The sequence below is a fragment of the Notamacropus eugenii genome, chromosome 5, assembly GCF_028372415.1.
Source record: "Notamacropus eugenii isolate mMacEug1 chromosome 5, mMacEug1.pri_v2, whole genome shotgun sequence".
Classification (NCBI taxonomy): domain Eukaryota; kingdom Metazoa; phylum Chordata; class Mammalia; order Diprotodontia; family Macropodidae; genus Notamacropus; species Notamacropus eugenii.
The window spans coordinates 129,745,237-129,760,308 of NC_092876.1; the positions used below are offsets into that span (position 1 = coordinate 129,745,237).

Here is a 15,072-nt window from a genome sequence, read left to right on the forward strand (position 1 = left end):
ATCTTTTTTCTCCTCCCTCTTCTCTTTTCCTCCTTTTCTTTCCTTATACCTCTGTTTTATCCTTGTCTCCTTCCTCTTCCCTTTCTCCTCCCACTGTCTTCTCCTTCTTCCTCCTTCTTCTTTGTAGCCTTCTTTCCTTCCTTCCTCCCTCCCTCCTTTGCTTCCTCCCTTTCCTCTTCCCTCCCTCCTTCCCTTCTTCCTTCCTTTTTCCGACCTTTCTTCCTTCGTTCCTTCCATCTTCCTCCTCCTTCTTCCTTCTTCATGTTCCTCTTCCTCCATCTCAGACCTCATGGAACCTTTCTCTGCTCGAGGCATGAAGTTTACCAAGTGAGTGATATGGCCTTGGGTCCTGCCTTCAGAGGCTAGGACATTGCAAGGTAGGAGGGATCTCAAACCAGAAGTGCCTCAAGGATTACTCCTCCATCCAGGTGTGAGCCAGGTCCCTCTGCTCCTTCTGGGTTCTTCCCTTCCTTAGACTATTAGAGCTGGGAGGGACCTTGGAACACCGAAGGTGGGAGAATTTTAGAATGCAAAATTTGGAAAGGACTTTAGATCAGAGAATGTCAGAGCTGGGAGGGACCTTAAAATTCCAAATATCAGATCTGGGAGAGCCTAGAACACAGAATATCAGAGCTGGAAGAGACCTTAGACCATAGGACGTCAGAGCTGGGAGGCAGCTTAGAGATCATCTGGTCTAACCACCTGATTTTATAGCTTTAGAGTTAATTGATTTATCCAAGGACATGTTGGGAGTCGTTGTCAGAGTCAGGATTCTTTGTGCTCCAATTTTATTATCAATGTCATGATTCCATATCCGACATAGAGAGCTAGCAGTCCAGGATGGTCTCAGGTCCCTCATTTATCCTCACTGAGGGCTACAGATGTTGCATGGATGACTTTGTTGGTCTCTCCCACTCTGAACTCTGCCTTCTTCTTTGCCTCCTCTGATCTGCGCCAGCCTGTTGGGAGATCTCGCATCCAGGTAACTCAACTCCTTATGACCCAACTGCTCCTGAGTTGGGCCAGGCCCATTCTGCCTCAGTGGCCAGACACCCAAAGCCCATTATTGGACCTTGAGTGTCTTGCATTTCTCAGAGGTCTAGGTGGGTCCAGGGGATAGGTAGACCTGTGGTCAAGGTAGGGGGTCACTCTGTGGTCCAGGTTACATAGGAAGTCAAGGACAGAGGTGTAGCTCATGACTTCTTAGCCAGGGGCTTGTTTCACCACCCTGTGACTATGTAATAGACTTCAGTTTGATTATGCTTTAAATCCATCCACTGAGGCTCAGTCCAAATGCTACATCCTGGTTGTCCCCAGCTGAAAGTGATCTATGGATGCCTTTAGTTTTTAGACCAGTCATATCCTAATACACTCCCCTCCCACTCTCAAACTGGTCCTTATAACAAAGAAAAAACAATTTAAAAAAATTAAATAATTTTACATTCCTGTGTTTCCCTGTCTTTGAGGGTTTTTTCCTCTTGAGATTCTTTCTGTTTTCTAGGACCAATGTTGAGTGTTGTTTTCACTTACAACATTGTAGACCTTATGTATGTTCTTTTCCTGGGTCTGTTTTCCTCATTCTGTATCAGTTTATGTAAGTCTTCCCATGCTTCTCTGAATTCCTCATTTTGTTGTTTCTTGTGATGTAAAACTGTCCCATTGTCTCTAAAATCACAGTTTGTTTGGTGATTTTCCAGTTAAAAGCCTCTGTTCTGATTTCATTTTATTGTGAAGTTAATCAATTAGCAAACATTTATTAAGTGTTTCCTTCTTAAGGGCAAGAGCTGCCTTCCTTTTTATATTAATGAGTTAATATCTGTAAAGTGATGTATAAATGCTAGCTATTATTTATGTTGTGCTAAGTGGTGGCAACATAAAAAATGGCTAGCATTTATATGACACTTTACAGATATTATCTCATTATTATAAAAAAGGAAAGCAGCCCTTGTCCTCAGGAAGTTCATATTCTAACGAGGAAATGATAACTTAATAGCCAGGTACTTATGAGATATTTATAGAAGAGATAGAATAGAAGGCAACCTTTGAGGGGGAAGCACAACAACTGGAAGGCTACCTGGCCAAGGTGTTACTGGAGCTGAGTCTTGAAGGAAGCCAAGGATTCCAAGGGTCAGAAGGGAGGAGGGAGAGCGTTCCAGGCATGGGGCCACAGGGAGCTGTTGGAGTTTACAGAATAAGAGGGTGACCTGGCCAGAGCTGTCCTATAAGAATATCACTTGGCAAGTGGATAGAAAATAGATTGGAGAGGGGAGAGACTCAAATCTGGGAGACCAATTCTAGGAGGCTACTGCAGTTGTCCAGGTGATGAGGGCCTGAACTAGAGTGTTGACTGTGGGAGTGAGTTTTTGAGAAGAAAATGATAAGATTTGCTAATTGATAGGATGTTTGGGATGAGTGAGGGGGGAGTCTGAGATAACACTGAGGTTGCAGAGCCAGGAGACTGAGAGGATGGCAGTGACCTTGGTGATAATTGGGAGGTTTGGAAGAGAAGAGGTGGATTTTGGGTGGGGGGGCTTAATGATTTCTCTTTTTGATATGTTGGGTTTGAGGTGTTTTATGACACATCCATTTTGATATGTCCAATGGGCAGTTGGTGATGTGGGATTAGCACTCAGGGAATAGACTAGGGCTAGATATAGACATATGGGAATAAATTATACAATACTTGAACCTATGAGAACTGATGGGGATGATCAAATGTAGAAAGTAGAGAGCAAATCAAAAAGGGCTCTAGAGGGAGCCTGGTGGGGGCAGCGTGGTGTATCTATCCACAGTTAATGGGTGTGATATAGATGAAGATCTAGTGAAGAAAAGTGGGGATTGATCAGGAGGCTAGGAGAACCAGGAGAGTGTGGTGTTGTGAAAACCCAGAAATAGAGGATTTCCAGGTGAAAAGGGTCATCCACAGTGTCAGGGGCTATAGAGAGATCAAGAAGGATGAGGACTGAGCAAAAGCCATCAGGTATGGTGGTGAAAAGATCATTTGTAACTTCAGAGATAATTTTTTTCAGTCAAATAATGAGTTTGAAAACCACATTGTGGAGGGTTTAGAAGAAAGTGAGGAGAGGTAGTGGAAACACCAGTAAAGATGGCTTTTTCAAGGAATTTAGCAGATGAGAGGAGACATATAAGAAGAGGGCTGATGAGGAGAAGGTAGACTCTAGTGAGAGTTTGGAGGAATGGCTCTTAGCCTTTTATTTGTTACAGTTACTTTTATCTGAAAAATTTGATGCAAATATTTTTCTCACTTTTATTTATATATTATAATTATATTAATATTAATTAATTATATTAATATAATATATGATAATAAATTATTTATGTAATATATTTATGTAATATATGTTGATATATCAACGATGTAGCACAATAATAAATGTGATAATAAAATAAATATAATAAATGCAGTTATTACAACTGCATTTATTTTGTTTTGCAAGAGTATTTTAAGTTTTATAATCAAAATTGTCTAGTGTTGACTTTTGTGATCTGCTCTGTTTCTTGTTTGGTTTTGAATTCCCTCCCCTATCCTAGACTTGAAAGAGCTCTTCTTTTTTTTCTGATATTTTAACGATGTAATATGTATATACTTATATATATCATATAACATATACTTATAATATATACATACTTATTACATATACTTATAATAATATATACTTATATATGTCTACATATATAAAATTCATTTTTCATTCGGAAACTTAATTGTGGTATGTGGTGTAAGATGACCGTTTCCTGTCAAAATGATTGTATTTCACAAACATTGGGATACTGCATTTAGTTACTTCTAAGTATGGATTCCTTAGTTCTTCCTACTGATCTCCTTTTTTAACTTTTTAAATCAGTACCAAATAGTTTAGATAATGATTGCTGCTTTGCAATATAGTTCGAAATCTAGTAATGCTAGACTCCTTTCATTTCTTACTTTTTTTCCTCCATTATAAGTCTCTTCCAGATGAGTATTGTCATAATTTTATCTAATTATCTAAAGTAAACCCTTGGCAGTTGGATTAGTATGGTATTAAATCTGTACATTAATTTAACTTGTAGCTTTATTTTTGCCATGTTGGCGCATCTCAGCCATAAACAATGAATATCTCTCCAGTTGTTGAAGTCTTCCTTTATCCTCCATAACATTTCTGCCTGGACCTCTCTTCTTTACATTTATTTTCCTCTCTCCTGTCATTGTTTGTGTACTTGCTTCCCATCCCCCTCCCCCTTGCCCTTCCACTATTGTTGTACATTTGTTAAGTCATGTCTGACTTTTTGTGATCCCATTTGGCATTTTCTTGGCAAAGTTCCTGGAAGGGTTTGCCATTTCCTTTTCCAGCTCATTTTACAGATGAGGAAACTGAGGCAAACAGAGTTAAGTGACTCGCCCAGGGTCACCCAGCTAGGAAGTGTCTAAGGCCAGATTTGAACTCACAAAGATGAGTCTTCCCGACTCCAGGCCCAGCACGCTGTGCACTATGGTGCCACTTAGCTGCCCTGCTTCCACTTAGTTACAAGCCCCTTGAGAGCAGAATCCATGAGCTATCTATCTTTGTATGCTGAACCCTAATGATAAGATCTTGTGTAAAGTAGGAGCTTCATAAATGTTGGTTGAATAACTGTAATGATTATGTACTAAGTGCCTCTCACATGTGTGCATCCCTCTAGATGTTATAGAGTTTTTTTCCTCATTCCTGATCTCATTTATTTTTCACAGCAGCCCTGGAAAGGAGACAGGGAAGGGTTATTTTCTCCATTTTACAGTGGAAGAAACTGGGGGGAGAGGGGAGGAAATTACTTTCCCCAAGGTCATACAGCAAGGCAGAGGCAGAGCTGGTACTCAGACTTAAGACGTCTGACTCCCAGCTGACTTACTAATGTTGAACACAGAAATCCTCCCTCCCATGCCCCCAAGCCTCAGAGGGAGGCCTGTCTCAAGGAGGGCTAGGTCAGGAGAGTCTGTAGGACCTGAGCTCAGTTCATTTCTACATATGTTTCAGTGATGTGGCTGTAGAACTGCCCTTCACCTTGATGCACCCGAAGCCTAGGGAGGAGCCTGTGCGTCGAGAAGGTGAGTGTGTTTGTGGGAGTCTGGGTGGGTTGGGTCTTATCCGCTAAGCAGGATTAGAAGAGAAATAACTCCCCTTTCTATAGTGCTTAAGGTTCCCAAAATTCTTTCCTTACAATAACCCTGGGAAGTGCAGAGGGTGCAAGTTTTCCCATTTTACAGATGAGGAAGCTTGAGGCTTAGAGGGGTTAAGTTATTTTCCCATGGACACATAGCTAAGAACTGATAGAACCAATCTTCAGTTCTAGCACCTCTGATTTATTAATGGGAAGCGTCATCAAGATGGGTATTTCTCCTACTTCTTCTTTTGGAGTCAACCAAGATTTGAACCTTGGTCCTCTTACCTCCAAATCCAGGCAACTTTTCCCTATGCCATTCTGGGCTTCTTGAACTGAGGTTAGCACAGGCCAACTTGGAGGTAAGAGGTTGGGTATGATGACCTCTGGACACCCAACCTCAGGAATTCTAATGGTGTCAGGGACCATATTGAGAGCAGGCTCTCTCCATATCCCACCTCTTGCAAATTCTCCAGTCTCATGTTGGGGTTAGCTTTGTGGGTCAAAGTAGGGAAGGGGTTAGATGAGTTCTGACATGGTACCATTCAGAGAGCTACCCAGAAAAGGGGTTGTTTGGGATGGTGCACAGCCCTAGTGTCCCTGAAGCACAGCATCCCCACCCCCAAAGAAAAGAAAAGAGAAAGCCCTGGAAGCCATTTTTAGGCACTTAGAGCAGGAAAGGACTGCTAGACCCAGAGTTCATTATCTTTTTTTTGTTATCATGGAACCCTTTAGAAATCTAGTGAAGGGATCTAGGAATTGCTTTTTTTTCTTTCCTTCCCTTCCCTTCCCTTCCCTTCCCTTCCCTTCCCTTCCCTTCCCTTCCCTTCCCTTCCCTTTCCTTCCCTTCCTTCTTTCCTTCTTTCCTTCTTTCCTTCCTTTCTTTCTTGTCAATTAGGGTTAAGTGACCTGCCCAGGATCACACAGCTAGTAAGTGTCTGAGTCTGTATTTGAACTCAGGTTCTCCTGACTCCAGGGTTGGTTGCTCTATCTAGCAATACCTGGCTGCCCTATGGAACTGCTTTTAAAACAATTGAAGGAAATATTAACTTTCAGAGAGAGATTAGTGAAAGATGCATTTTTTTCCCATCCAATTCATAGATCCACTGAAATCTATCCATAGACCTCTTGGGTCCAGGGACTCCAGATCAAGAGCCCCTGAGCTAGACCAGTGCCTTCATTTTGTAGAAGGGAAATGAGTCTCATGAGGGAAAGGAACTTAACTCAAGATCCTACAGCTAGTAGGCAGTAGTGTCAGAACTAGAATCCAGCCCTTCTCACTTCAAGTCCCATGCTCTGTTCACTAAGTTGTGCTGTCTGTAGACAAGCTATACACTAGTCCATGCTTTGTTCTACCACCCTCCCTTCCGGTTTCCGTCTCTGTGTGTGGCGATTGTTGCTGTGACTTGGGCAGCCAACCGTTCATGCATAAACTCACTAACCCCATGTCCTAACTCCCTGTGTTTAGTTCCAGAGAATGAAGCGCCCATAGATACCAATCTCATAGAACTTGATACAAAGTAAGCTGAACCCTGACTTTGGATGTCTGGGTGGGGAGGGGAGTGTGTATGTGTGCGTGTGTGCGTGTGTGTGTATGTAGGAGACTGGCTATGGTGGGAAGGAGAGGGAATGGCCTGGCTCATTGGCATATTAACCTCTAATGAGTCAGGCCCATCCAACAGCTGACTCAGTGTTTCCCAAACCACTTGGCCATCGGAGACTTTGAGGCCTGGGATAACATATTGGTCTAAATATAGGCTGCTCCCCTAAGAGAATGACTCTCGTTCACACTGTGCTTTAAATTACAAAACGCTTTCCTCATATTAAGCCTCTGAGGTAGATGCTTGGTACATAGTAGGTGCATAATAAGGGCTTATTAAATTAAATTGAATGATAATTTAATGTGGGAGTGGTGGGGGTGGAGGAAGTTTAGGTTAACGATTTCATCTCAAGGTGAATGTCGAGTATAAAAACTCTCTCCAACAATGCTAGATAAAGCCTTTATTAAGCACTTTCTGTGTCAGGCACTGTGACACAAATATATTCAAAATTAAAAAAAAGATAAATTCTTACCCCTGGGAAGCTTCCATTCTGAGGGGGAAAGACAATCCATAATCATCTCTTAAAGAGTTGTCTTGGGGCACTGAGAAGTTAAGTGACTTGCTGAGCCCTCAGCCTCCATACCACAGAGCCTCTTCATGAAGTTCCATTGGGGAAAATGAACAAACAAAAAATCTAAACCCTGAGGAGTAACACCTGTCAGGTTTTGTACAAGCCAGGTCTAGGGGGAAAAAGTGGCCTGCCTTTAGACCAATATAGTATATATTGATGGAACCTATAAGTGGTGAGCAGGAGAATCTAAGGGTACCCCCTCCCCATAAAGATGGGGCAGGGGAAATTTTAGAGCATATTTTCACATTTTCAGATTGCCATTTTAAGTGTTTTTAGTCTATAATTTCAAACTTCATATTTTAAGGCAAGGGAGAATATGGTTCAGTATTGAAATTTTTTTATTTCAAAACCCCAGGGTTCCAGTGGACACGGTTTGGGAAATGCTTGGCCTAATGCACCTGCAAGGAATCCTCCCTGGCCTGGCATGTCCAGCAATAAGCTTGGCTGCCTGAAACCCTTAGCATGCAAGCTGGGCCTCTTCCTTTACTTGTGTCGTCCTGTCCTGCTACTCCACCCTTCACCCCCAAGGAGTATCCCTGAGCTAGCAAAGCTGCAAGGAGATAGCTGCTCCCACCTCTGATGCCCTCTGCCTTGCCCACTCTGCCCTGCTTGGTTCTTGCTGGTATCGGTGCCTTTTAAGCCATGCTTTGGGGTGGTTTGGGGTTTTGGGGTTTTCCCTGACTCCCAAGAATCAGTCCTGGTTTTGCAAGAGTCACAGAATCACAAGGGGTGCAAGGAACCTCAGAGTGCATGTAATCCAGTCTGTATCCAAAGAGAAATCTCTTTGCTAATATCCTTGACAAGTGGTTGTTCAGTCTCCACCTGAAGACCTCCAGGAATGGAGAATTCACTTGGTCAGTAGATGAGCAGCTCACAGCCAGGGAAAGAATGATCACACTGATGAGAGATATTTGGGTCTATCTCCTGACAGCTTTTATTTTTAGGAGGTTTCTCCCTTACGTTGAAACAAAACCTTCCTTTCTCTAACTTCCTCCCATTGCACCATGTTCTGTGCACTGGAGCCAAGCAGAATGAGTCTGGTCCCCCTTCTGCACCCGAGGCCTGTTGCTACCCAAAGACTCCTACAACATACACTCTTTGTGGGTAAACATTATACCCAGTCCCTTCAACTCAGTTTCATGTGCCGTCCTCTGGATGTGCTCCAGTTGGCCACTGTCATCCTTATAATGCTTTGCCCTGCACCAAACTCAGTACTCTCAAAGTCATCTGTCCAGGGCAGAGGGCAGCTGAGCTATCATTTCCGAACTCTGTGCCTCTCCTAATGAAGCCTAGGCTCACATTATTAGTCTTTTTGGATGGCAGGTTGCGTTGTTGAGTTTGTGGTCTCCTATGAGCCCCAGGCCTTTTTCATATGAAATGTTTCCTCGTTACTCCAGAACATGGATGCATGTTGTAGCCTGTGGGATGCACGTTGTCAGGAATGTTGTGGAGAGGATTCCTGTTCAGGTGGGGTTTGAATTATTGCCCTCTGAGGCCCCTTCTGCCCTCAAAGATTTTGTGATTGTTTCTTCCTATCTTGTTTCCATGACAGTTGAATCGACCCCAGATGTCTATTCCCTCGACACCAGCTCCTCCCTAGCTTTCATTATAGAAAGCGGTGTCTATTTCTGACCCACATGGAGCTACCCAATGGGCCATAGCCATGCCTGGTCTTGGTACCTTGTCTCCTAGTTGCCTTGGCTTCTGCCCCTCTGTATAGCTGTCCCTTCCCCTACTGACAGCTCCTTTCCCCTTTTCTCTCCTGTCAGCGATGACGACATTGTGTTTGAGGACTTTGCTCGACAGAGACTGAAAGGAATGAAGGATGACCAGGAAGAGGAAGAAGTCCCAAACTCCCCACACTTAAACAACACATAAGACTGGACTCCTCTCGCTCTTCTTCTCGGATGGTTCCTGGTTAACTCTTGTGAATTAGGCTGCTTGTTATCTTTTCTTCCTTTTCTTCTCCCCCTTCTTTTTCTGCTATTTCTTTCCCCTTCTGTTTTTCTACTTCTGCCAGGGGACTCCAGAGGATTTCTGTAGGTATCATCAAGGATCTTCACCACCTGGCTTTGACCCACTCATCACCGTATCACTGAGCCTCCCCAGTGGATGCCTCATTTCCACCCTGGAGAATGGACGAATGGCTTACTACTCCTCTTCCGACCTTCATCCATCCCAAGCCCTTTCTGTTTCTGCCTCACCTTCAATCCCCTCTAGCTAGACGACCTTCAGTCTTCTCCATATGGCTCTAGGGGCTTCCCAATCCACAGTCTTTGGATTGTGTCTCTTCTGTGCACATTGGGTGGAATCCATCTAATGGAACTGAGTATATGAATGTGGAGTCTGGCGAGGGAGAGGGGAAAGGATTGCCAGTATATGTGTGTTTGAGGGTCAGAGCAGGGGGTTCTAGGCACAGATACTGAGAGGGTAGAAGGTGACATAGTTCTAGCCAATGGCAAGCTCAGAATGGCCAATGAAAACCTTGGGACAGAGAGATGGAGATAGCAAGTGGGGAGCCATTCACTGGGGAGGGTGAGGAAGAGCCATCAGATGGGTTCCCTATCCTTCCACCCCCTTCCCAATATTTTGGTATTTTGGACAGTGATAGTGTTATAATGGTTCAACATAACAAAAGCAGTCAAATTGATGTTCTTACCAGCAGTTACCAAGTTGAATGCAGGTCACAAGAATTAGCACAAACATTTTAATATTGTCAGAACTTAGTCTCTTAAGTGATATGTATCTTATATGTATTAGAGAGAGATGGAGGAAGAGAGAGAGCTGGATGTATCATTTTTAGGGTGGGCATTGTTAATGGTCCAGAAAAAAAAGACCTCGTATTTGAAGTGAGGAGAGGAGGCATGTCTTGCTCCTGAGTCCCTGGTAGCAAAGGAATCAGTGTCTTTGGGAAAGACTTCCCAGAGAGACTCTTCTCTTCTGAGTGAGATGTTTATCCACTGTAGGGTTGGCAGAGTTTTAATCTTCCATTCAGCAATGCAATGCAATGCAATTAAATTCAACAAGAATTATTAAATGCCTACTATGTGCAAAGAATATAAAGATAACAGGAAATATCCCCCGTGCTCAAGAAACTTATATTCTTGTTGGGGAGAAGAGGTGGAACTTACATTCTTCCATGGGGTTTATTAGTTACTGAATTGTTCTCAGATCACATGTGGGGGCCAAAGGATAGTTGGAGTATATGGTGGGTTCAGATCTCGCCCAATTCTCTGGGAAGTCTCTGGCTGTGATTCCTTCTGTGGCCAAGTGGAGGATGCACAAATGAAGAGGACATAGCTGGTCCCCAGAAGAACTCATACCAAGGCCCAAATGTTGGTTTTGTTTGTCTCTTCAGAAACAGAAGGAAGTGATGTGGAAAAGCAGTTTTATTGCCTAGGACTTAAGGAATAAAAACCCCTCAGAGATCCCATAGTCTAAACTGGTCTCTCCTCTTCATCTTACAGATTAAGACAACGAGGGCCAAGGAGGTTAGGTGACTTGTCCAAAGTCACAGTAATAAAGTATAGAATCAGAATTCAAACCCAGGGCCTCTGATTCCTAATCCACTCTATTCTGGACAGGGAGCTGCCTTCCAAAAGCTTTCTCTCTGACTCCCTTGGGTACACATTTGCATTTCCAGACAAAAAACTTATTTCTGATCCCCTGAGGAGCCTTACTAGCAACTGGTTGTGTTCTTCTGGGTTTCTTTTTCTCTGAGAAGAAAGATATTTCATTGGAGAGGAAGCAAACGGATTCCTGCAGAGTGACTGTCCTCTTCATCTACACCTATAGATTCAGGCTCAGCAGTTTCTCCATCTTTCTTCTCTTGGATCCTGGAAAGTCTCCAGAGCTGTAGAGGGAGAAATGGAACAGAGGACGGAATCTCTCTCAGTTGATGTAGAGATTATAGAGAGGAAAAAAACCACCTTTGATACAAATACATGGAATCCCTCCCAATGGAAGGAACCCAAGAGTCATCTAGTTCAGCTTCTCACCCAGTTTGAGACTCTTTCCCTACAACCTTCATGATGAGGTCATCTGATATGAATTGAATGTCACAATGTGGTGGAAATGGCCCTAAATTCGGAGTCAAAGGAGCTCAGATCTGAACCCTTAAGAGTTTGAATGTGCAGAACAAGGAATGGATACCATATTAGGAGCAATAACTAGGAGCTTTTACCCAGGAGTAAAGGAATAGGGGAAAGGTAGGGGTAAAAGCTCACCGGGGGTGGGATAGGGATAAAAAGTGCAGCCTTGAATGGTGCTGTCATCATCTAACACAGACAGATCAACCTCCACCCCCCAGTTATATCTCTCATCATGTTGATTGATGTAAGGGGTGCCTTGGAATATAATGCTCTCATTATTAGGAAGTAATTCTTATATCAAACTGACTTTTACCCACAGGATTGGTTTTTTTCTTTGGGCTCCTGCTGAACCAATGTCTTTTACATGATAGCCCTTCAAATAAGTAAAGAAAGCGGTTATGCCCCCTCTTAAATATTTTCCTCTAGGTTAAACAATCCAGAGTCCTTAGCTAGTATTAGCTAGACATGGTCTTCACTCTCTTTTCCCATCCTTGAGTCCTGTGAGGATATGTTAGGACATGGAACTGAGCAGTTCTTGGTAAACTAATGCCTCTTACTGTTGAAGATGGCCGTGCAGACTGGAGATCTCCTCAGTGTGTCCAGGAATCCCACTGTGTATCCTTAAGTTTTGGGACCAGAGAAGGCAAAGTAAGCATTTCTGGAGGGAGATCTTTTGGTTAAGATGGTTGAAGAGACCATTGTTAGAGGAAAAATGGTCAAGTCTTGGTTCTTGCCATGAAGCCCTCTCTTCGCAGAAGATTCAGTGTATTGGTTTTTCCTTTGGTTCATTGCTGAAGCCTGAGGTGTTCCAAAAACAATGTTTCTCCATGAACACATGGTCCTGATCCCCACAGACGTTTGGTGCACTTTTTCACTTTCCCAGTGAAGGATCACAGCATCACTGTGTCAGGGTCAGTGCAGCTCATGGACAAGCTGGTGCCACTTGCACTGTATGCAGAGGGAAGTGGGGGAGCTGAAGCAGATCATTAAGCTCTACAAACTTATGGAGTACCTACTCTATTGCAAGGACCTGCTCATGGGAATGCAAAGAAAAAACTGAAATAGTCCCTGCCTGCAAGGAGCTTAGGTTCTACTGGGAAAATGTGTGCACATGGATAAGTAAATGAAAGACCATTTTCAGGTACCTGCACTTTGAAGGAAGCTACATGTGCTACCAGAGGTACAGCACATTCTAGGCATGGGGGTGGGGGGAGTGGTGGTAACCAGCTGGTGCAAAGGCATGGGCAAAGAGAGATGCCATATACTAGAAACAACTACGAGTTTAGTTTGGTTGGAATGTAAACTGTTTGAGAGTAACACGAAATCAGTCTGGAAAGGTAGGTTAAATGCCCAGATGAGGTGTTTGCATTTTTATCTAGAAATAATAGAGGGCCACTAAAGATTTTGTGAAATTTTAGTTTTTGGCAGCTTAGGTTGGAAAGAGAAAGAGACTGGAAGCAGGGAGACCAACTAGGAGGCTATTACAGTGGTTTAAGTCAAGAGAAATGCCATGGGACAACAGAGAGTGTGGGATTTGGAGGCAGAGGCTCTCTAAAATGAAGAGGTTGACCTTTGTGGTCACCTAAGATCCCTTCTGACTTCAAGCTTATGACCAGAACAACTGGCCTCAATATGATTACCATCTCTTGTTCAAATGTCACACATGCTTCTCTATGGCCACTCCTGTCTTATCTCTGTGCCACTGCAAGGATGGAGGCAGGGTTTCGACAACTTGTGTTTTAGGAAACTTTGGGCCTAAATCACAGAATAGGTCCAAGAAGAAGTGAAACTAGAGCCTATCCTGACGTAGCATTCTTCCTCCTCGACCACACCACCCATCTCTCTGGGTCAGACTCATCAGGAGATCAAACAAATGAGGACAACTTGATTTATCCTCGTGCAAGAAAACAGGACATGAAAAGAGTCAACCTAGTGCTTCTAAATATGTATTCACTGACTTAGAATTCAGAAGAATTTGAAAGACCATCTGATCCAATTCCTACCAAGATCATGAGCCCCCATCAACAACATTCCTGATAAATGTTAATCATTTTGAAGACCACAAATGATGGGGAACTCACTAATAACAATAGCTAACATTTACATAATTCTTTAATGTTTGCAGTTTTTCCTATAGTATCTTGGTTGATCTTCATAATAATTCTATGAGGCAGGTGCTATTATTATCCCCATTTTACAGTTGGGGAAATTGATGCTGAGAGAGTGACTTGCCCAGGGTCACACAGTTCGTAAGTATATAAGGCAGAATTTGAACTGAACTCTTCCTGACTCCACATCCAGTGCCCTATTCACTAGACCATCTTGCTACCCATTGTTCTCTAAAGCAATCCATCCCATTTTTAGATAATTCTAATTGTTATGTGCTTTTGGGCCACAGTAGGACAAATAAATCCCTCTTCACCATGACAGCTTTTGGAATACTTGAAGATGACCATCATGTGCTCTTCAGTCTTCTGACTAAACATCCCCATTTTTCTACTAATCCTTTTGTGAAATTGTTTCCTGTCCATGATACTGTTCACTCTGTTCTGGACAAGACTCAGTTTGTTATTATTGGTCTTGGCAGTGATCAGTTACTGTCAGTGAGAGGCCCATCCCATCCACCATCTGGGAATTGGACTTGAAAATAGAAGAGGGAATGATGGGATGGTCACATAGTGTTTTTGGGGTATCTGTCATCTGCTGATCCTGTTGATTTCATGTTACCTACAATGCCCTGCAGATATAATACAATACTATCCCCACTGTGTATAGTCACTATACCACAAACTCATTAGAAAGACAGTACAGCATTTTGAGGTTTTGGCCCTTGCTATTTTTGGAAGCAGCTAAGACTTGCCATAAGTCCCATTTTTCTCCCACTGATTTCCAATCTGCTTTGAGCATGAACCTCCTCTTCCAGTCTTTCATCAATCCCAGCACCAACAAGTCTCCTAGTCATTCAATCAAACAATCATTAGGTGCTTTCTATGTGCCAGGCGCCATGCTAAGTGATGAGGACACAAAAGAGAGACAACAGGCAAACAGTTGTGTACATACAAGATTTTACACACCCATGTGCGAGCACATATACAGTGAATGAATGAATGAAATGGAATCATAGACGAAAGGTACCGGGGCAAGGGGAAGGAGCAGTTACCTGCAGAAGGTAGGAGAGATGATGTTGGATTGCAGGACAACAGGGGCTGATGCCTAGGAAGCTGAGGTCTTGTGTTCTTGAATGAAGGGAATTCTACCTGTTTTCCTTACAGAGAAGCTGTATTGGTGACCTCAGTCTGCTTTGCTACCATCAGGGACCCGGGCACTGAAAGTTCCCAACACCTCTAAAAGGAAGAGATTTGGATTTGAGTCCTGAGATACGCCCCCAATAATTTTGCTTTGATATTTGTTATTGTTATTTACTTGGATAAACAACTACCCATTGCTTTACATGTATCCACCAACTGGACGGTTTCTTTTACTACACAAAGTTGGTTTATGCTTCTATTGACAGGATCCCATGACCGCTGACACAGCCACACTTGAGAAACTAGTATAAGTTCAGAAAGTGTTGTCCCAGCTGTAGCTGTCACTGATGGTTTGACAGACTTAGGATTTCTTGGCTCTTTGGCATTCTCTGTGCCCAAGACCTCAGGCAGTTCAGAGTATGGCT

At 43.1% G+C, this 15,072-nt stretch overlaps 1 protein-coding gene across 1 annotated transcript in view; it reads left to right on the forward strand.

Annotated features, from left to right (window-relative positions):
* ARRB1 (arrestin beta 1) overlaps positions 1 to 14,849 on the forward strand; it is a 117,270-nt gene extending 102,421 nt beyond the window's left edge. The window contains 4 exon segments of the mRNA XM_072610828.1: positions 959 to 982; positions 5,013 to 5,083; positions 6,605 to 6,656; positions 9,078 to 14,849. Of these exon segments, the coding sequence (XP_072466929.1) occupies positions 959 to 982; positions 5,013 to 5,083; positions 6,605 to 6,656; positions 9,078 to 9,186 (256 nt within the window). The 3' untranslated portion in view covers positions 9,187 to 14,849.
* Positions 14,850 to 15,072: the final 223 nt, after the last annotated feature.